Raw genomic sequence first — 19,439 nt, forward strand, 5'->3', positions numbered from 1 at the left:
ATTAGATCTTTCGTTTACTGGTTTGGGATTATTGAGTCTGATACTATATTTGCTAGATTATCCCATCTCGCTGTCTATTCTGAATGAGCCTGTGTACAGGCTGCAGGGCTGCAGTCAGAAAGTGTGTGAGTCTCCTCTATTCCTTAAATAAACACAAAACAGGTGTGTGTCTGCATGACATACATTCAAGCCAGAGTTTCTGAGTTTAACAAGGCATAGTATCACTGATTTTACAAGTGTTCAGAAAGTGGAGATAGAATAATTTTCAACACTGTCAGAGTGTGTGTTAAGAGGTGTTTACCAAATATGTGTTCTGACCAGCAGATAATTAATTAAAATCGCATAAAGCGTGTTAAGTAGACATTACACCAAAATCATGGTGAATCAAAATGTATTAAATTGGTTACTGATACGATTCCAGCAAATTGATAATAAATTGTTATCAAAGTGGCAGCAAAGCATATTAAATAGCTATCGCACCGAAATCATAGTGTATCAAAGTGTATTATTACAACTTATTTGACCACCAGATAATTAATTAAAATCGCATAAAGCGTGTTAAGTAGACATTACACCAAAATCATAGCGAATCAAAATGTATTAAATTGACTACTGATACGCTTCCAACAAATTGATAATAATATCAAAAGTGTACCAATAATATTTATTCTCTTTTATTGACATTTTCATAAACCTATAGTCCCAATAATATTTATTCTCTTTTTATTGACATTTTCATAAACCTATAGACCCAATAATATTTATTTGACCAGCAGGTAATTAATTAAAATCGCATAAAGCGTGTTAAGTAGACATTACACCAAAATCATAGCGAATCAAAATGTATTAAATTGATTACTGATACGCTTCCAACAAATTGATAATAATATCATGGGAGAATGAGGCTGTGTTTCTGTAGTATTATTCTGCAGTGAGCTTGAAGTCTGGTACTATAACTGCTAACAGCTGCCAAGAGTTTCTGTGGTGGTGATTCAAACAACCCACTTGCTAGCAGCTGTTAAAATGTATCAGTACTGGCCACTAACTAGATGTCAGGGGTGTGTGTGTTAAAGGGAACCTGTCACCTGAATTTGGCGGGACCTGTTTTGGGTCATATGGGCGGGGTTTTCGGGTGTTTGATTCACCCTTTCCTTACCCGCTGGCCGCAATATTGGATTGAAGTTCATGCTGTGTCCTCCGGAGTACACGCCAGCGCAAGGCAAGATTGCCTTGCGCAGGTGTGTACTATGGAGGACAGAGAATGAACTTCAATCCAATATTGCGGCCAGCATGCAGCCAGCGGGTAAGGAAAGGGTGAATCAAACACCCGAAAACCCCGCCCATATGACCCAAAACTGGTCCCGCCAAATTCAGGTGACAGGTTCCCTTTAAGAGTTGTTTACCAAATATGTGAAACTTCTTACAAAATAGAGAACTTTTCAGATAAAAGTAATAACGTTTATACAAACTTCTTACAAAATAAATATCAATGCTGTATCGTACAAAATAAATAGCACGATGATTACACATCATTACACTTCTTATAATGTGCTAAGGAACCTCTTTTTATTGACATTTCATAAACCTATAGTCCCAATAATGTTTATTTGGCCAGCAGATAATTAATTAAAAACGCATAAAGCGTATTAAATAGATATCACGCCAAAATCATAGTGTATCAAAGTGTATTATTACAACTATTATTACATAGGCCCCTTTATTTATAGTCCCAATAATATTTATTTGACCAGCAGATAATTAATTAAAAGCGCATAAAGTGTGTTAAATAGACATCATACGGATACCGTAGTGAATCAAAATGTATTAGCAGCGCCAGAGCCACGTATATTATTCCATCTTTCTTTAATTCAACATTATTTTATCACATATTAATTTCACAGCTGTCTGTGCCGTCTATTTGCACACAACCATTTGAATCCATGTTTTGCTGACCTTAATCATGTTGTATAACAGATGTGTTTCTCCTGGTTTTTCTAGCGCAGCTCGCTGAGCGTTACCACTGTACTCATTTCGCTTTGCTGCTTCTGAATGTACACTATTCTCGACCATGGACCGTTTTCCTTTAAAAAATAAGAATATTATTGAATATAATGTTTTACATATGTTGCAGTATTTTATTTTCCTGGTGTTACTTTAATAATAATAATAATAATAATAATAATAATAATAATCATACACCGCAAAATTGTGTCAATATTGGGGCTACTATGAAATTTTCCATAAAAATCTTCTCGGTTATCCCAAGACACGTAAGAAACAAATGCATGACTTTTAGCAGCGCCAGAGCCACATATATTATTCCATCTTTCTTTAATTCAACATTATTTTATCACATATTAATTTCACAGCTGTCTGTGCCGTCTATTTGCACACAACCATTTGAATCCATGTTTTGCTGACCTTAATCATGTTGTATAACAGATGTGTTTCTCCTGGTTTTTCTAGCGCAGCTCGCTGAGCGCTACCGCTGTACTCATTTCTCTTTGCTGCTTCTGAATGTACACTATTCTCGACCATGGACCGTTTTCCTTTTAAAAATAAGAATATTATTGAACATAATGTTTTACATATGTTGCAGTATTTTATTTTCCTGGTGTTACTTTAATAATAATAATAATAATAATAATAATAATCATACACCGCAAAATTGTGTCAATATTGGGGCTACTATGAAATTTTCCATAAAAATCTTCTTGGTTATCCCAAGACACGTAAGAAACAAATGCATGACTTTTAGCAGCGCCAGAGCCACGTATATTATTCCATCTTTCTTTAATTCAACATTATTTTATCACATATTAATTTCACAGCTGTCTGTGCCGTCTATTTGCACACAACCATTTGAATCCATGTTTTGCTGACCTTAATCATTTTGTATAACAGATGTGTTTCTCCTGATTTTTCTAGCGCAGCTCGCTGAACGTTACCGCTGTACTCATTTCTCTCTGCTGCTTCTGAATGTACACTATTCTCACCCACGGACAGTTTTCCCTTAAAAAATATGAATATTATTGAATATAATGTTTTGCACATGTTGCAGTATTTTATTTTTATTAATAGTTACTTTTAACTATTCTTTTAGAGTGTCTAGTAGATTTATATTCTTTGCCTGATATATTTCTACACAAAGCTTCAAAACTATTTTGTAATTTATAATGTATCACAGTAGTTTCATATGAAGTTACATCTTAGGCTCTCTTCAGACTATTGTAATATCTGTAGCTTAAAATAGAGCCAAATAACTACTTACAAATCCGGACATACAGCATTGATTTTAATGTGGTCTAAGGGGGTTCTATCAAGGTCTCCACATAATAGTTATGGAAAGAATAATGCTACAGAATTGGTCGCTCCAGTTATAAAACAAAAATGATGAAAATTATCCATGATGATAATGTGAAAAAGGCTTATGCAGTGGGTTTATGGATCTCTACAATAAACAACATGTGTAGAAATTTGGTTCTAGAACTTGCTGGATTAGTGAATATAATAACGTTTGTCATATTTTATAACATGCAGCTAATATTTATTGCTTCTACTACACGGCAATTGTCACATTCAGTTATTTTTATTTATTTATTTATTTATTTTTTTTTTTTTTTCTTTCCTTGGAATTTGTTAGTCATTACAATTATTTTTGCTCCCAAGATAGGTTTTTAGAGTCACCAAGTTACATAAATGTGCAGGCTCCTGAATATTACAATTACAAAACATTCAAAGTTTGTTTCTCCACTTTTTGCAGATAATAAATCTTAATTTCTTTATAATTTGACTTTTAGTTATAGTTTGTTTCAGTTCTTTGCCGTTCTATGTATACCGCAAATTTTGCCTCCTTTCACTGAATAATATAAGTCAAATTATTTTTATTCAAAAACATCTAACTTACGTATACTTTTAAAGCTTTGTTACATTTCTAGCCACTCTACACCAGGCTGTGTAATATAAATACATGTGGTCTTGTAGTGTTTTAATATAGTGCACCAAACATGATATGGTTTTTGGTTTCTCTGAACTGTCGCAAACAAAACATATAAGGTAGTACGGCACAAGATGTGAGCGTACCCGCAGCTCACTGAGCATTACCACGCTACTCACTTCTCTTTGCAGCTTCTGAATGTACACTACTCTCACCCATGGAGAGTTCTCCTTTAAAATATGAATATTATTGAATATAATGTTTTACTTATGTCGCAGTATTTTATTTTCCTGGTGTTACTTTTGTTCATGTATTACTGGTCTCTGCTGCAGTTGTGATTCGTACCTTTCTATATAAATATGGGTAAATGAATTGTCCATTATAGATTTTGAATCCGTGTTTGTAGACCATAAACATTTTGTATAACAGATGTGTTTCTCCTGATTTTTATTTTTTTTTTTCTTGGTTAAGGGATCACAGATGTTTTAATAAACTTTGAATAAATAACTGTGCATACATAAGAAACCTTGCAATATATCTTTATAGAAATAATACTTCTGCACTCATGGCCACTTCTCCTCCTCCTTTGCCTCCTGAACTCATCATTCACTGTGAAACAATGCAAAAATCCATGTGGTATACATAGAACGGCAAAGAACTGAAACTAACTATAACTAAAAGTCAAATTATAAAGAAATTAAGATTTATTATCTGCAAAAAGTGGAGAAACAAACTTTGAATGTTTTGTAATTGTAATATTCAGGAGCCTGCACATTTATGTAACTTGGTGACTCTAAAAACCTATCTTGGGAGCAAAAATAATTGTAATGACTAACAAATTCCAAGGAAAAAATAAATAAATAAATAAATAAATAAATAAAAATAACTGAATGTGACAATTGCCGTGTAGTAGAAGCAATAAATATTAGCTGCATGTTATAAAATATGACAAACGTTATTATATTCACTAATCCAGCAAGTTCTAGAACCAAATTTCTACACATGTTGTTTATTGTAGAGATCCATAAACCCACTGCATAAGCCTTTTTCACATTATCATCATGGATAATTTTCATCATTTTTGTTTTATAACTGGAGCGACCAATTCTGTAGCATTATTCTTTCCATAACTATTGTGTGGAGACCTTGATAGAACCCCCTTAGACCACATTAAAATCAATGCTGTATGTCCGGATTTGTAAGTAGTTATTTGGCTCTATTTTAAGCTACAGATATTACAATAGTCTGAACAGAGCCTAAGATGTAACTTCATATGAAACTACTGTGATACATTATAAATTACAAAATAGTTTTGAAGCTTTGTGTAGAAATATATCAGGCAAAGAATATAAATCTACTAGACACTCTAAAAGAATAGTTAAAAGTAACTATTAATAAAAATAAAATACTGCAACATGTGCAAAACATTATATTCAATAATATTCATATTTTTTAAGGGAAAACTGTCCGTGGGTGAGAATAGTGTACATTCAGAAGCAGCAGAGAGAAATGAGTACAGCGGTAACATTCAGCGAGCTGCGCTAGAAAAATCAGGAGAAACACATCTGTTATACAAAATGATTAAGGTCAGCAAAACATGGATTCAAATGGTTGTGTGCAAATAGACGGCACAGACAGCTGTGAAATTAATATGTGATAAAATAATGTTGAATTAAAGAAAGATGGAATAATATACGTGGCTCTGGCGCTGCTAAAAGTCATGCATTTGTTTCTTACGTGTCTTGGGATAACCGAGAAGATTTTTATGGAAAATTTCATAGTAGCCCCAATATTGACACAATTTTGCGGTGTATGATTATTATTATTATTATTATTATTATTATTATTATTAAAGTAACACCAGGAAAATAAAATACTGCAACATACGTAAAACATTATATTCAATAATATTCTTATTTTTAAAAGGAAAACGGTCCATGGTCGAGAATAGTGTACATTCAGAAGCAGCAAAGAGAAATGAGTACAGCGGTAGCGCTCAGCGAGCTGCGCTAGAAAAACCAGGAGAAACACATCTGTTATACAACATGATTAAGGTCAGCAAAACATGGATTCAAATGGTTGTGTGCAAATAGACGGCACAGACAGCTGTGAAATTAATATGTGATAAAATAATGTTGAATTAAAGAAAGATGGAATAATATATGTGGCTCTGGCGCTGCTAAAAGTCATGCATTTGTTTCTTACGTGTCTTGGGATAACCGAGAAGATTTTTATGGAAAATTTCATAGTAGCCCCAATATTGACACAATTTTGCGGTGTATGATTATTATTATTATTATTATTATTATTATTATTAAAGTAACACCAGGAAAATAAAATACTGCAACATATGTAAAACATTATATTCAATAATATTCTTATTTTTTAAAGGAAAACGGTCCATGGTCGAGAATAGTGTACATTCAGAAGCAGCAAAGCGAAATGAGTACAGTGGTAACGCTCAGCGAGCTGCGCTAGAAAAACCAGGAGAAACACATCTGTTATACAACATGATTAAGGTCAGCAAAACATGGATTCAAATGGTTGTGTGCAAATAGACGGCACAGACAGCTGTGAAATTAATATGTGATAAAATAATGTTGAATTAAAGAAAGATGGAATAATATACGTGGCTCTGGCGCTGCTAATACATTTTGATTCACTACGGTATCCGTATGATGTCTATTTAACACACTTTATGCGCTTTTAATTAATTATCTGCTGGTCAAATAAATATTATTGGGACTATAAATAAAGGGGCCTATGTAATAATAGTTGTAATAATACACTTTGATACACTATGATTTTGGCGTGATATCTATTTAATACGCTTTATGCGTTTTTAATTAATTATCTGCTGGCCAAATAAATATTATTGGGTCTATAGGTTTATGAAAATGTCAATAAAAAGAGAATAAATATTATTGGGACTATAGGTTTATGAAAATGTCAATAAAAGAGAATAAATATTATTGGTACACTTTTGATATTATTATCAATTTGTTGGAAGCGTATCAGTAGTCAATTTAATACATTTTGATTCGCTATGATTTTGGTGTAATGTCTACTTAACACGCTTTATGCGATTTTAATTAATTATCTGGTGGTCAAATAAGTTGTAATAATACACTTTGATACACTATGATTTCGGTGCGATAGCTATTTAATATGCTTTGCTGCCACTTTGATAACAATTTATTATCAATTTGCTGGAATCGTATCAGTAACCAATTTAATACATTTTGATTCACTATGATTTTGTTGTAATGTCTACTTAGCACGCTTTATGCGATTTTAATTAATTATCTGGTGGTCAAATAAATTGTAATAATACACTTTGATACACTATGATTTCGGTGCGATAGCTATTTAATATGCTTTGCTGCCACTTTGATAACAATTTATTATCAATTTGCTGGAATCGTATCAGTAACCAATTTAATACATTTTGATTCACTATGATATTGGTGTAATGTCTACTTAGCACGCTTTATGCGATTTTAATTAATTATCTGGTGGTCAAATAAATTGTAATAATACACTTTGATACACTATGATTTCGGTGCGATAGCTATTTAATATGCTTTGCTGCCACTTTGATAACAATTTATTATCAATTTGCTGGAATCGTATCAGTAACCAATTTAATACATTTTGATTCACCATGATTTTGGTGTAATGTCTACTTAACACGCTTTATGCGATTTTAATTAATTATCTGCTGGTCAGAACACATATTTGGTAAACACCTCTTAACACACACTCTGACAGTGTTGAAAATTATTCTATCACCACTTTCTGAACACTTGTAAAATCAGTGATACTATGCCTTGTTAAACTCAGAAACTCTGGCTTGAATGTATGTCATGCAGACACACACCTGTTTTGTGTTTATTTAAGGAATAGAGGAGACTCACACACTTTCTGACTGCAGCCCTGCAGCCTGTACACAGGCTCATTCAGAATAGACAGCGAGATGGGATAATCTAGCAAATATAGTATCAGACTCAATAATCCCAAACCAGTAAACGAAAGATCTAATATAAAAAACACTTACTGTGATAATAATCACAGTATTAACAATATTAAAACACTGTGATAATAATATTAATCTATATCAAAAACAGCCAGACAAGGAGGACAGCTGGCTGACAGGGAGGACAGCTGGCTGACAGGGAGGGGAGGAGGGGGTTACACACTTTGATACACTTTGATAGGGGCGTGTCCACCTGTCAAATTGAGTTTGATGAGTAATACCTCTGCTCTACTACTGACGTCTATGACTTTGTCGCTCAATTCTGGTCAGAGTTCGGTCACATTGCATAGACTCAGGTCTCTGTTCAGAAAATACCGCCAAAGGATGAGCAGATTTGCGCTCCCGCAAACGCCGATCAACCTGAATGGCTAAAGCCATAGAATCACTCAGACTTGTAGGGGTGGGAAACCCCACCATAACATTCTTAACGGCCTCAGAAAGACCTTCTCTGAAATTTGCAGCCAGGGCACACTCATTCCATTGAGTAAGCACCGACCATTTCCGAAATTTTTCACAATACACCTCTGCTTCATCCTGACCTTGAGAGATAGCCAGCAACGCTTTTTCTGCCTGATTCTCAAGATTCGGCTCCTCATAAAGCAGTCCAAGAGCCAGAAAAAATGCATCTACATTAAGCAATGCAGGATCTCCTGGCGCCAGAGAGAAAGCCCAATCTTGAGGGTCGCCACGCAACAAGGAGATAACAATTTTAACTTGCTGAGCAGAATCACCAGAGGAACGAGGTCTCAGAGATAGAAATAACTTACAATTATTCTTAAAATTTAGGAACCTAGATCTATCTCCAGAAAACAACTCAGGAATGGGTATCTTTGGTTCTGACATAGGGCTATGAATAACAAAATCCTGAATACTTTGCACCCGTGCAGTAAGATGATCCACACTAGAAGTCAGAGTCTGAACATTCATGTCTGCAGCTGAGCTCAAAACCACCCAGAGTTCAAGGGGATGAAAGAAGCTAAACAGACTGCAGCAAAGGAAAAGCGGGAGGAAAAAAAAAAAAAAAATGTACTCAGGTCTTCTTTTTATCCCACTTCTGCGATGATTAAACACTTTTTGGCCTGCTATACTGTTATGATCCTTAGTGGTTGAGGATCACAAATTACTCCAGCTAAGTAACAAACATAGGACAAGCTCTAGGGCGGTGGCAAACTGGACTGACCGCAAATCTGAACCTATCCAAACACACTAGAAGTAGCCGGTGAACGTGTCTAAAATCCTAGACGTCTCGAGCCAGCCTGAGGAACTAACTACCCCTAGAGAGAGAGAAAGACCTCACTTGCCTCCAGAGAAATAATCCCCAAAGATATAGAAGCCCCCAACAAATAATAACGGTGAGGTAAGAGGAAGGCACATACACAGGGGTGAAAGCAGATTCAGCAAATGAGGCCCACTAATACTAGATAGCAGAAAATAGAAAAGGGGTCTGTGCGGTCAGTAAAAAAACCCTTAGAAAATATCCACACTGAGATTTCCAGAACCCCCGCACCAACTAACGGTGTGGGGGGAGAAACTCAGTCCCCTAGAGCAACCGCCAAGCGAGGAAATCACATTTTAGCAAGCTGGACAAGAAACATGATGAATGCTGATAATCAAAAAATGAACAAACAAAAACTTAGCTTGTCTTGGAGAGACTGGGAGCAAGGTAGTCACAAGGAATCTGAAGAGCACTGAATACATTGATAGCAGGCAAGGAACTGAGTATCCAGGTGAGCTAAATAGGAAACCAGCCAAGGATAACGAACCAGCTGATGCTGCCAACCTGCAGAAAGACAACACTACACAGTACCGCTCGTGACCACTAGAGGGAGCCCAAAAATAGAGTTTACAACAGCTCTGCCTCTCAGCCGACACCGGACCTGCAGCATCGCACCGCTGGGATATCCCGGGACTGCAGCATTGCCCCACTTCTGCAGCCACCGGCTTTCTGAGAAAGGGATCATGCCTCCTGTGACCCATCTCTACCATCGCTGGCCCTCAGGTAAGATACCTTAAATTTGGATGATAAGACAGACCCCATCTTATAAAAATCTTTTTTTTTGTTATTTTCCACCCCAAAATTTGGGGTGCGTCTTATGGTCCGAAAAATACAGTATACACCACAGTAACTTTTAAACAATTAGTGTTAGTAGCTATGCAATTTAACAGTAGAGGGAATAACAATAGATTTAGAATAAACAAGAAAGTCTTTCACTAGTTAACGTTAGTGTCCTCACAAAGGTGGTGTGCCCAGTCTTCTGAGTCACCACATGAGTTCTCACTCGAAGCTCTGGCCCTAGTGGGGGTCACCGAGTTTTCCCGCTAGGCCTTAAGGTACCTTCACACTCAGCAACTTTACAATGAGAACGACAACGATCCGTGATGTTGCAGCGTCCTGGATAGCGATCTCGTTGTGTTTGACACGCAGCAGCGATCTGGATCCCGCTGTGATATCGCTGGTCGGAGCTAGAAGTCCAGAACTTTATTTGGTCGTCAGATCGGCGTGTATCGTCGTGTTTGACAGCAAAAGCAACGATGTCAGCAATGTTTTACATGGAGCTAACGACCTGTGAGAACGATAAGTGAGTCGCCGTTACGTCACTGGATCGCTCCTTCATCGTTCTGGAGCTGCTGTGTTTGACATCTCTACAGCGACCTAAACAGCGACGCTGCAGCGATCTTGTTTAGGTCGGCTCGTTGTCTATATCGCTGCAGCGTCGCTGAGTGTGACAGTACCTTAAGTCTCTTCCTGACATAGTCTATTAAAGCCTGTTGTGCCTCTCACATACCAACCGACCCTCTCCCAACCTGTACTCCTAATCCCAACTGATCCCGATACCATAGAAGATAGCTAAAATTGATGGCCCTGCTCACTCGCACTGTTCCTCCACAAAAGCCAGAGTGCCTTTCATGTCACAATCTCCGCACGGCTGTTCTTGGCTTGACTGTTGGTGAAAGTCTCTCAGGTTCAGGGCAGAGAGGACTGGGCTTCAGCTCTTGATAGGAGGAGTCGGACCTCAGAGCTTTGAACAGTGCAGGGTGCAAATCCTAGCTCTGACCAGCATAAGTGGTGCTTTGGATATCTTACGGGGAATCCGGACCTGAGGCCTGTCATATTGGTCTCAGCGGTGTCTCTGGAGCATGTCTGTCCCGCTCTCTTCCCTGGTGCCAAATCCCCTCATGGTTGGGCGCCATGGCTTTTATATCAGAAAAGTCCTTCATGTGGGTCACCTGATCCAGTCCAGCTCACCGCCGAAGCCCGCATCAAAGCGGGGGTTCTGACCTCGGACGTACTATCCCGTCCGAGGTCAGAAAGGGGTTAATTCAGTCAGTCCAGTATTTCATCTGGAACATTTACTGGAGTTGGCAATCCGTAGTCAGCACAGGACTTTTTATTGCTTAAGAGCACTTCATTAATATCATGAAGAGCCAGTTGCTCAGCAATTTCTGGAGTATAACGCCTGGTGTAATCCTCCCAAAAATTCGGTTTTATATTTTTGCCATAATGTCAATAGTTTAGCTGGTTCCCCATATACACAAATTATAGCAAATAATTAGCAAAGTTGGTAGGGTATTTGGAAAGCGATTGCATCCGTTATACAGTCTTCCCATTGGGAATCGTCTTCCAACAGATGAAGATCAATGCACGCATTTTTATACTTGTCATGTACAACTCCATTGACAGTCCCCTTCACCACAGACAATTTTTCTTTTTTTCGTTTTCATTTTTCGCTCCCCTTCTTTCCAGAGCCATAACTTTTTTATTTTTTCGTCAATATGGCCATGTGGGGGCTTATTTTTTGCGGGACGAGTTGTACTTTTGAACTATACCATTGGTTTTACCAAAAAGTGCAATCCCACACTTGTTTTTTGTTTGGCTTTTTTGCTAGGTTCATTAAATGCTAAATCTGACCTGCCATTTTGATTCTCCAGGTCATTACAAGTTCGTAGACACCAAAAATGTCTAGATTCTCTTTTAACGGTAGCGTCTCCATTTTTCGTGATCTGGGGTTGGGTGAGGGCTTATTTTTTGCTTGCCGAGCTGACATTTTTAATGATAACATTTTGGTGCAGATACGATCTTTTGTTCGCCCGTTATTGCATTTTAATGCAATGTCGCGGCGAGCAAAAAAACGTAATTTTGGCGTTTTGATTTTTTTTCTCGCTACGCCATTTAGCGATCAGGCTAATCCTTTTTTTATTCATAGACCAGGCGATTCTGAACGCGGCGATACCAAATATGTTTAGGTTTGATTTTTTTATTGCTTTATTTTGATTGGGGTGAAAGGGGGTGATTTGAACTTCTATATATATTATTTTTTTATATTTTTAAACACATTTTTTTTTTAAATTTTGGCATGCTTCAATAGCCTCCATGGGAGGCTAGAAGCATGCACTACTCGATTGCCTCTGCTACATAGAGGTGATGCACTGATCACCTCTATGCAGCAGAATTGCAGGCATGCTATGAGCGCCGACCACAGCGTGGCGCTCATAGGAATCTGCTATCAACAACCTCTGGTTGTGATGGCAACGCACTGATGACCCTCGATCTCATGACGGGGGTCATCAGTGCGAGTACTTCCGGCCGCACGGCCGTGAGCACTTGTTAAATGCTGCTGTCAGAGTTTGACAGCGGCATTTAACTAGTTAATGGTCACGGGCGGATTGCGATTCCACTTGCGCCCATTGCGCGCACAGGTCAGCTGTTGAAAACAGCTGATATGTCGTGGCTTTGAGGTGGGCTGATCGCCGGAGCCCACCTCAAAGCAGGGGATTCTGCCAGCTGACGTACTATTTCGTCAGCTGGCAGAAAGGGGTTAAGTCAGCATAAAACTTTGCTTCTCTTACGTGAAGTAAAAGGAGTTTTTGGTAATACAGCTCAGTCACTATCAGTTAAAGAGACTGTATACATTCAGGCAATTGTTTTCCCAAATTGAGCCCATCGTTTTTTCCATCCTTCTGGTACAGCTTTTCTATCCCAGACATAGGGTTCAGGGATTTCACTGTACAAACTCTGTTTAGCTCAAAATAAGCCTGCAGAGTAAGGCTATGTTCACACGATCCTTTTTTTGCTGCTGTTCCGCAGCGCTTTTCAGGCTGCGGATTCGCATCCTTTTTCCATGCAGGGTACAGTACAATGTTACCCTATGGAAAGCAAAAACCGCTGTGCCCACTATCCTTTTTTTCTCAGGCAAATCCGCGCTGATTTGCCTGCAGAAAAAAAGAAGTACCATGTCACTTCTTTCTGCGGATTCAGCTCCTGTTTTCAACAGGCACCAATAGGAAAGTGCTGTTGAAAACCCGCAGAGGAATCTGCAGAAGAAACTGCAGGAAAATCAGCAGTGCAGTTTTGCACTGTGGGTTTTCCAAATCAGGACCTGAAAAAAAAAGGATCAAAAAAAGGATCGTGTGAACATGGCCTAAAGGCTTCGGAGTCCGAAATAACCATATCCACATTACCATCTTCGAAAAACACTTGCTGCATGTTTTCAAGGTGAACAGCAAGCCTTTTAATGGTATGTGAAGCATCATGCATTTTATTTTTTCTGATTCTCCACATGCCCTCAGGGGCGCTTATATACCAAGAATCTAAGTACATGGCTGGTTCATTCCAGTTTAATGTCTCAAACTTTTTATTGGCACAGTCATGTCCTTTGTATACATATTTTAAAAGCTATATCTCAACATTGATATGGCAGTTGTACTTGAGTAATAAATAGGGGTTGTATGGAACTACCCATCTATTGTCGATTTCTCGCGTTCCTCGTCTGGTTTTCCCAGTATTGCGTCGACAGTATTGTGGGTAACCATCAACATTGGGGCTGGTCTCTGTATTAAATTCCTTTGGGAATTTTTTTGCGCATTGACATTTGTCATGCATATAGCACCAGGTTGGTCTTCGATACACGGGCCACGAATCATGTGCTTCATCACTGCCTCATGCAGTTTTGGATTTGCTGTCTCATTTGGGATTTCAGCAGAGACCAATTCGTCAATTATTTCTTTCTCTCTCGGTTTATCTTCCTCTCTGAGGATTAAGAGCATGTGAGCATGTGGTAGCCCACACTTTTGAAATTCTATTACATGCACATAGGCAACTACACGGCCAAAAATGTGTTTTTTCAAAATCTCGTTAAGCACGGCTTGGAGTTTGATTTTAAATACTCGTGCAACCACATCTGGTCTGAACTCTGGCCTTTGCTATGGTTTTAAGTTTTCAGTAATTTCTTTCCACTTTGGGTTACAGGTCATCGTAACAAAAAGATCTGGCTTTCCGAATTTTCGGACAATTGTCATGGCGTCTTGGTAATTTTGCTGCATAGCTCTTGGGCTTCCAATGAAAATGGACAGTAAATTTACTGGTGTCCCAGCTTTTAGCCCTTGGTGTAACGCAGCATTATGGATGTGATCCATAACGCCGCAATAACTGTCGACGTGTAATGCCTTTTGATTGTTTCATATATTCGATCCTGTCGGATTCAATTTGACGTAACTGTCAACAATAAATTGTTGCGTCAACTTCCCAGCATTTAAAAGGGGCTGAACTCATCACAAATTGCAAGCCTGTATGCATAGTAGTGCAACAGGGTGATTTTTTCTTGTCAACCTTGATCCACTGGTATAGATGGTAGATGAATGTCACCAATTCTTTGATGTTGCACACTTAGGGTATGTTTCCACGTTCAGGAAACGCTGCGTTTTTGACGCTGCGTTGAGCCACAGTGTCAAAAACGCAGCGTCCAGATGTTACAGCATAGTGGAGGGGATTTCTTGAAATCCCGTCTCCACTATGCAGTAAAAGATGCATGCGGCATACCCGCGAAAATGCACATGCGGCGCGTCTTTTAAGAACGCAGCATGTCCATGCATTGCTGAAACAACGCAAGGACAACACATGTGACCTGCCAGTGACCTCAGGTGCAGATTTGGTCAGGATTTTACCTGCATAAAATCCTGACCAAATCCTGAGGCAATCCTGAACGTGGACACATACCCTTAGGGCAATTGGAGTTGTGAAATTTATTGTCCATCTACTGTCCCCATATGGGAATAGAAGTGGATATGTCATTGCATCACACTTTCTGTGAAGAAAGCTGATTTGCATCGTAGTTCCTCTGGTCATCATTGTAGTCATTTATAATTGACATTGTTATTTCGTGTGGATCGTGATTTTCTAATTCAGCAATCCTCTCTTCCTCTATTTCAAATTCCCTCATCACTGTGAAGGCTCTTGCGAGTGGGTTAATTGCTTTAATTTTCTCTCCAAGAGATGATAGCAGTGCTGGGAGGCACTTTTTATTTGCTTGACTTCTTGTACTTAATGCTTCTTCACTGTTCAAGATAGAAATCTGGGCAAACTTGGGAGTACTACCCACAGCGGGATGCAATGGGGCAGTTCTGTGGTAAATTTGTCCATGAATTCGAAAACAGTATGGACCATGCCCAGGAGGTGGCGCTACTTGTGCTCCCATTGATGCCAAAGCAAGCGAGCTATTGTATTGCCTTACTGTATATTAGCCATAAAGTTATTGGAGTGCTGATGCTCTCCTTTCATCAACTTGACTAATTGATCATGCATACGAATGGGATGTAATTGGATGCGCCCTCTCTTGCAGCAGATAGGGAATGTTTTGTCCTGTGCCATTTCGTCTTTGAAATTTTTAGATTGGCAGAACTGACATTGAAATGTCAGTTAGCCAGCATAGTGCTCTTCAATACGTGTCTAATCAATTTGATTGAGAAGTCCTCTAGCAGCAAATGTAACTTGCCGTTGTCGAGTGGCTCTTGCATTTTGGACATGTATTCTATCTTGTTCTCTTTTTTGTGAAATATGTGTATCACTTTGTGCATTGCGTGTTGCTTGTTGTCGTGCAGCATTAGATGCTCTACGTGATTCAGTTACTTCATTTGTTTCTCTTTCTCTTCTCTGTCGGGCTGCATCAGCAGTTCTTCTACAATTTTGTTCATCTTCTGTTTCATTAAGACTCAGGTTACGTATCCGTATGGGATTCGCTTCTCTACGTGCAGCAGCGCGCTCAATTTGATCCATCTTTGCAATGTTGCCTCAGTGTTGCCTGAGTGTTGCCTCACAACGTTGCCTCACAGTGTGGCCTCACAGGCTAACGTTCAAAAAAGGCTTATGCCTTAACTCGCCACCAGGGAGAGCTCCTCTCCTTAGGTATCTATGGTTACGCCCACGCAGTTAGCTGCTAGCAGTAGTAACCATGGATACCTAAGTTACTGTTCATCTGTGGATGACTCATTGCGCACAGACACACGGTTGAGCTGTGGATGACTCATTGTTCACAGACACATGGACACGTCCAAATTAGGTATATTGATCACCTCAATTGACATAGTATATAGTTATTCTCATAGACTTGTACAATGACTAGACAACTAAATAAGTCACTTTTACATCTCCAACAAAATTCATTGTCAAATCATGGATTTTACATGCACTATGGTATCATTGTATATTGTAACACTTTAATATCAAATTATTTTATAGGACAAAACTTCCATGAAACAATAATTGCTCTCCATCGCTGAATAACCAGAAAGCACGACTTCCTATCAATATGTCACCTCTCACCTAACAAAAATATTCAACCTTTCCCTCACTTCCGGTATTTTTCCCTCCTCATTTAAGCATGCCATCATACATCCACTACTTAAAAAGCCCTCCCTCGATCAAAATTGTGCCGCTAATTATAGACCTGTCTCTAATCTTCCCTTCATCTCTAAACTCCTGGAACGCCTGGTCCACTCCCGTCTTACCCGCTATCTCTCAGATAATTCTCTTCTCGACCCTCTTCAATCTGGTTTCCGCTCTTTACACTCTACTGAAACTGCCCTCACTAAAGTCTCTAATGACCTACTAACAGCTAAATCTAATGGTCACTATTCCATGCTAATTCTCTTGGATCTCTCCGCAGCATTCGACACTGTGGATCATCAGCTCCTCCTCACTATGCTCCGCTCCATCGGCCTCAAGGACACCGTTCTCTCTTGGTTCTCCTCCTATCTCTCTGGCCGATCCTTCACTGTTTGTTTTGCTGGTTCCTCCTCCTCTCACCTTCCCCTTACTGTTGGGGTTCCTCAAGGATCAGTCCTAGGCCCCCTCCTCTTCTCTTTGTATACTGCCCCTATTGGACAAACAATCAGTAGATTTGGTTTCCAGTACCATCTCTATGCTGACGACACCCAATTATATACCTCTTCTCCTGTTATCACGCCGACCTTTTTAGAAAACACCAGTGATTGTCTTACCGCTGTCTCTAACATCATGTCCTCCCTCTATCTGAAACTGAACCTGTCAAAAACTGAACTCCTCGTGTTCTCTCCCTCTACAAACCTACCTTTGCCCGACATTGCCATCTCTGTGTGCGGTTCCACCATTACTCCAAAGCAACATGCCCGCTGCCTTGGAGTCATCCTTGATTCCGAGCTTTCATTCACCCCCCACATCCGATCACTGGCTCGCTCTTCTTATCTGCATCTCAAAAACATTTCCAGAATTCGCCCTTTTCTTACTTTCGACTCTGCAAAAACTCTTACTGTCTCACTTATTCATTCTCGTCTGGACTATTGTAACTCTCTACTAATTGGCCTACCTTTTACCAGACTCTCCCCGCTCCAATCTGTCCTGAATGCTGCTGCCAGGATCATATTCCTCGCCAACCGTTACACCGATGCCTCTACCTTGTGCCAGTCATTACACTGGCTACCCATCCAATCCAGAATCCAGTACAAAACTACTACCCTCATCCACAAAGCACTCCATGGCTCAGCACCACCCTACATCTCCTCTCTGGTCTCAGTCTACCAACCTACCCGTGCCCTCCGCTCTGCTAATGACCTCAGGTTAGCATCCTCAATAATCAGAACCTCCCACTCCCGTCTCCAAGACTTTACACGTGCGGCGCCGATTCTTTGGAATGCACTACCTAGGTTAATACGATTAATCCCCAATCCCCCACAGTTTTAAGCGTGCACTAAAAACTCATTTGTTCAGATTGGCCTACCGCCTCAACGCATTAACCTAATTATCCCTGTGTGGCCTATTAATAAAAAACAACAACATAATCACGTTCCTCCATCATGTTCTCATACACTTTATGCAGTTAATAGCCTCTGTGTCTGTACTGTTACATACTTAGGCAGTTAACTGGTTCATGCAGCTTTACATGAACACCCGAGCCTTACACTATGGCTGGTCCAAATAACTAAAGCAATTGTTACCATCCACCTCTTGTGTCTCCCCTTTTCCTCATAGATTGTAAGCTTGCGAGCAGCAGGGCCCTCTTTCCTCCTGGTATCTGTTTTGAACTGTGATTTCTGTTATGCTGTAATGTCTGTTGTCTGTATAAGTCCCCTCTATAAGTTGTAAAGCGCTGCGGAATATGTTGGCGCTATATAAATAAAATTATTATTATTATTATTATTATTATTAATAATATCTGTCATACAGTTTTATCAGTACATGTGAGTCACAAATGGCTGCTTTGACCTGTTCTTCATCAACTCCAGAAGAGGATTTCCATTGTCCAATCTGTTGGGATATATTTCAGACACCAGTGACTGTCATCAATTGTCATCACATGTAAGTAAATGTATACAGCTCTGGCAAAAATTGTTCAGTTTGTCTGATTTTTCTCTTTGTATGTATATTTTTAAATAAAATGTAAATTGTTGTTTGGAAAAAAATAAAATGTAAATTGTTCTTTTAGTCTACAAACTTCTGACAACATGTCTCCGAATTTCCAAACAATACATTTTGCAATTTTTTTCTGAAAAAGAAAAATAGTCAACATTAAAAAACAAACAAAAAAAAAAACAGTTCTTTCAGACCTCAAATAATGCAAAGAAAACAAGTTCATAATCATTTAGAAAGAACAATACTAAGGTTTTAACTCAGGAAGGTGTCAGAAATCAATATTTTGTGGAATAACCATGATTTTTAATCACAGCTTTTTCCACCAGTCTTTCACACTGCTATTGGGGCAAAAATATAAGCAGTTCTTTGTTTGATGGCTTGTGACTATCCATCATCCTCTTCATTACATTCCAGAGGTTTTTAACAGGATTCGGGTCTGGAGATTGGGCTGCCCATGACAGGGTTTTGATGTGGTGGTCTCTTAATTTTTGCCAGAGCTGTATACAAAAACTACATATAAGTACATACGGTATGTGAAATATATGTACACCGTGTTCCAAATTTGTTATGCAAATGCTATCTTTCCCTGATTTTCCTAAATAGTTGATGGAAATAAGTCAGGATAATGTTCCAATCATCTACTGTTACAGTATAAATAACATTTTATTGGACAAACCTCTGAATGATAACTGTATTTTTTCGAAACTAAAAAGCTCAAAATACACTATTCCAAATTATTATGCACAACAGAGTTTCCAAACATTTTATACGTTGTAATTAACTGAAAATGGTCACTTGTTGAATCC

At 38.7% G+C, this 19,439-nt stretch overlaps 1 protein-coding gene across 5 annotated transcripts in view; it reads left to right on the plus strand.

Moving 5' to 3' along the window:
- Positions 1-19,439, plus strand: part of LOC143782681 (E3 ubiquitin-protein ligase RNF138-like) — a 64,289-nt gene that overhangs the window by 6,051 nt on the left and 38,799 nt on the right. For 3 of the 5 annotated variants that reach the window (XR_013217021.1, XM_077270405.1, XM_077270409.1), the window contains exons 1-3: positions 16,244-16,306; positions 16,486-16,552; positions 18,432-18,579. Coding sequence is in view for 4 of the 5 variants with exons in the window: in XM_077270405.1 (XP_077126520.1) it covers positions 18,473-18,579 (107 nt within the window). In the remaining variant the exon portion in view is untranslated. Of the gene's footprint in view, positions 1-9,830; positions 9,973-16,243; positions 16,307-16,485; positions 16,553-18,431; positions 18,580-19,439 lie in introns of those variants that run through there. The other 2 variants (XM_077270407.1, XM_077270406.1) reach the window with 2 other exon arrangements.

Source organism: Ranitomeya variabilis, chromosome 6 (genome assembly GCF_051348905.1).
Source record: "Ranitomeya variabilis isolate aRanVar5 chromosome 6, aRanVar5.hap1, whole genome shotgun sequence".
NCBI classification, from domain to species: domain Eukaryota; kingdom Metazoa; phylum Chordata; class Amphibia; order Anura; family Dendrobatidae; genus Ranitomeya; species Ranitomeya variabilis.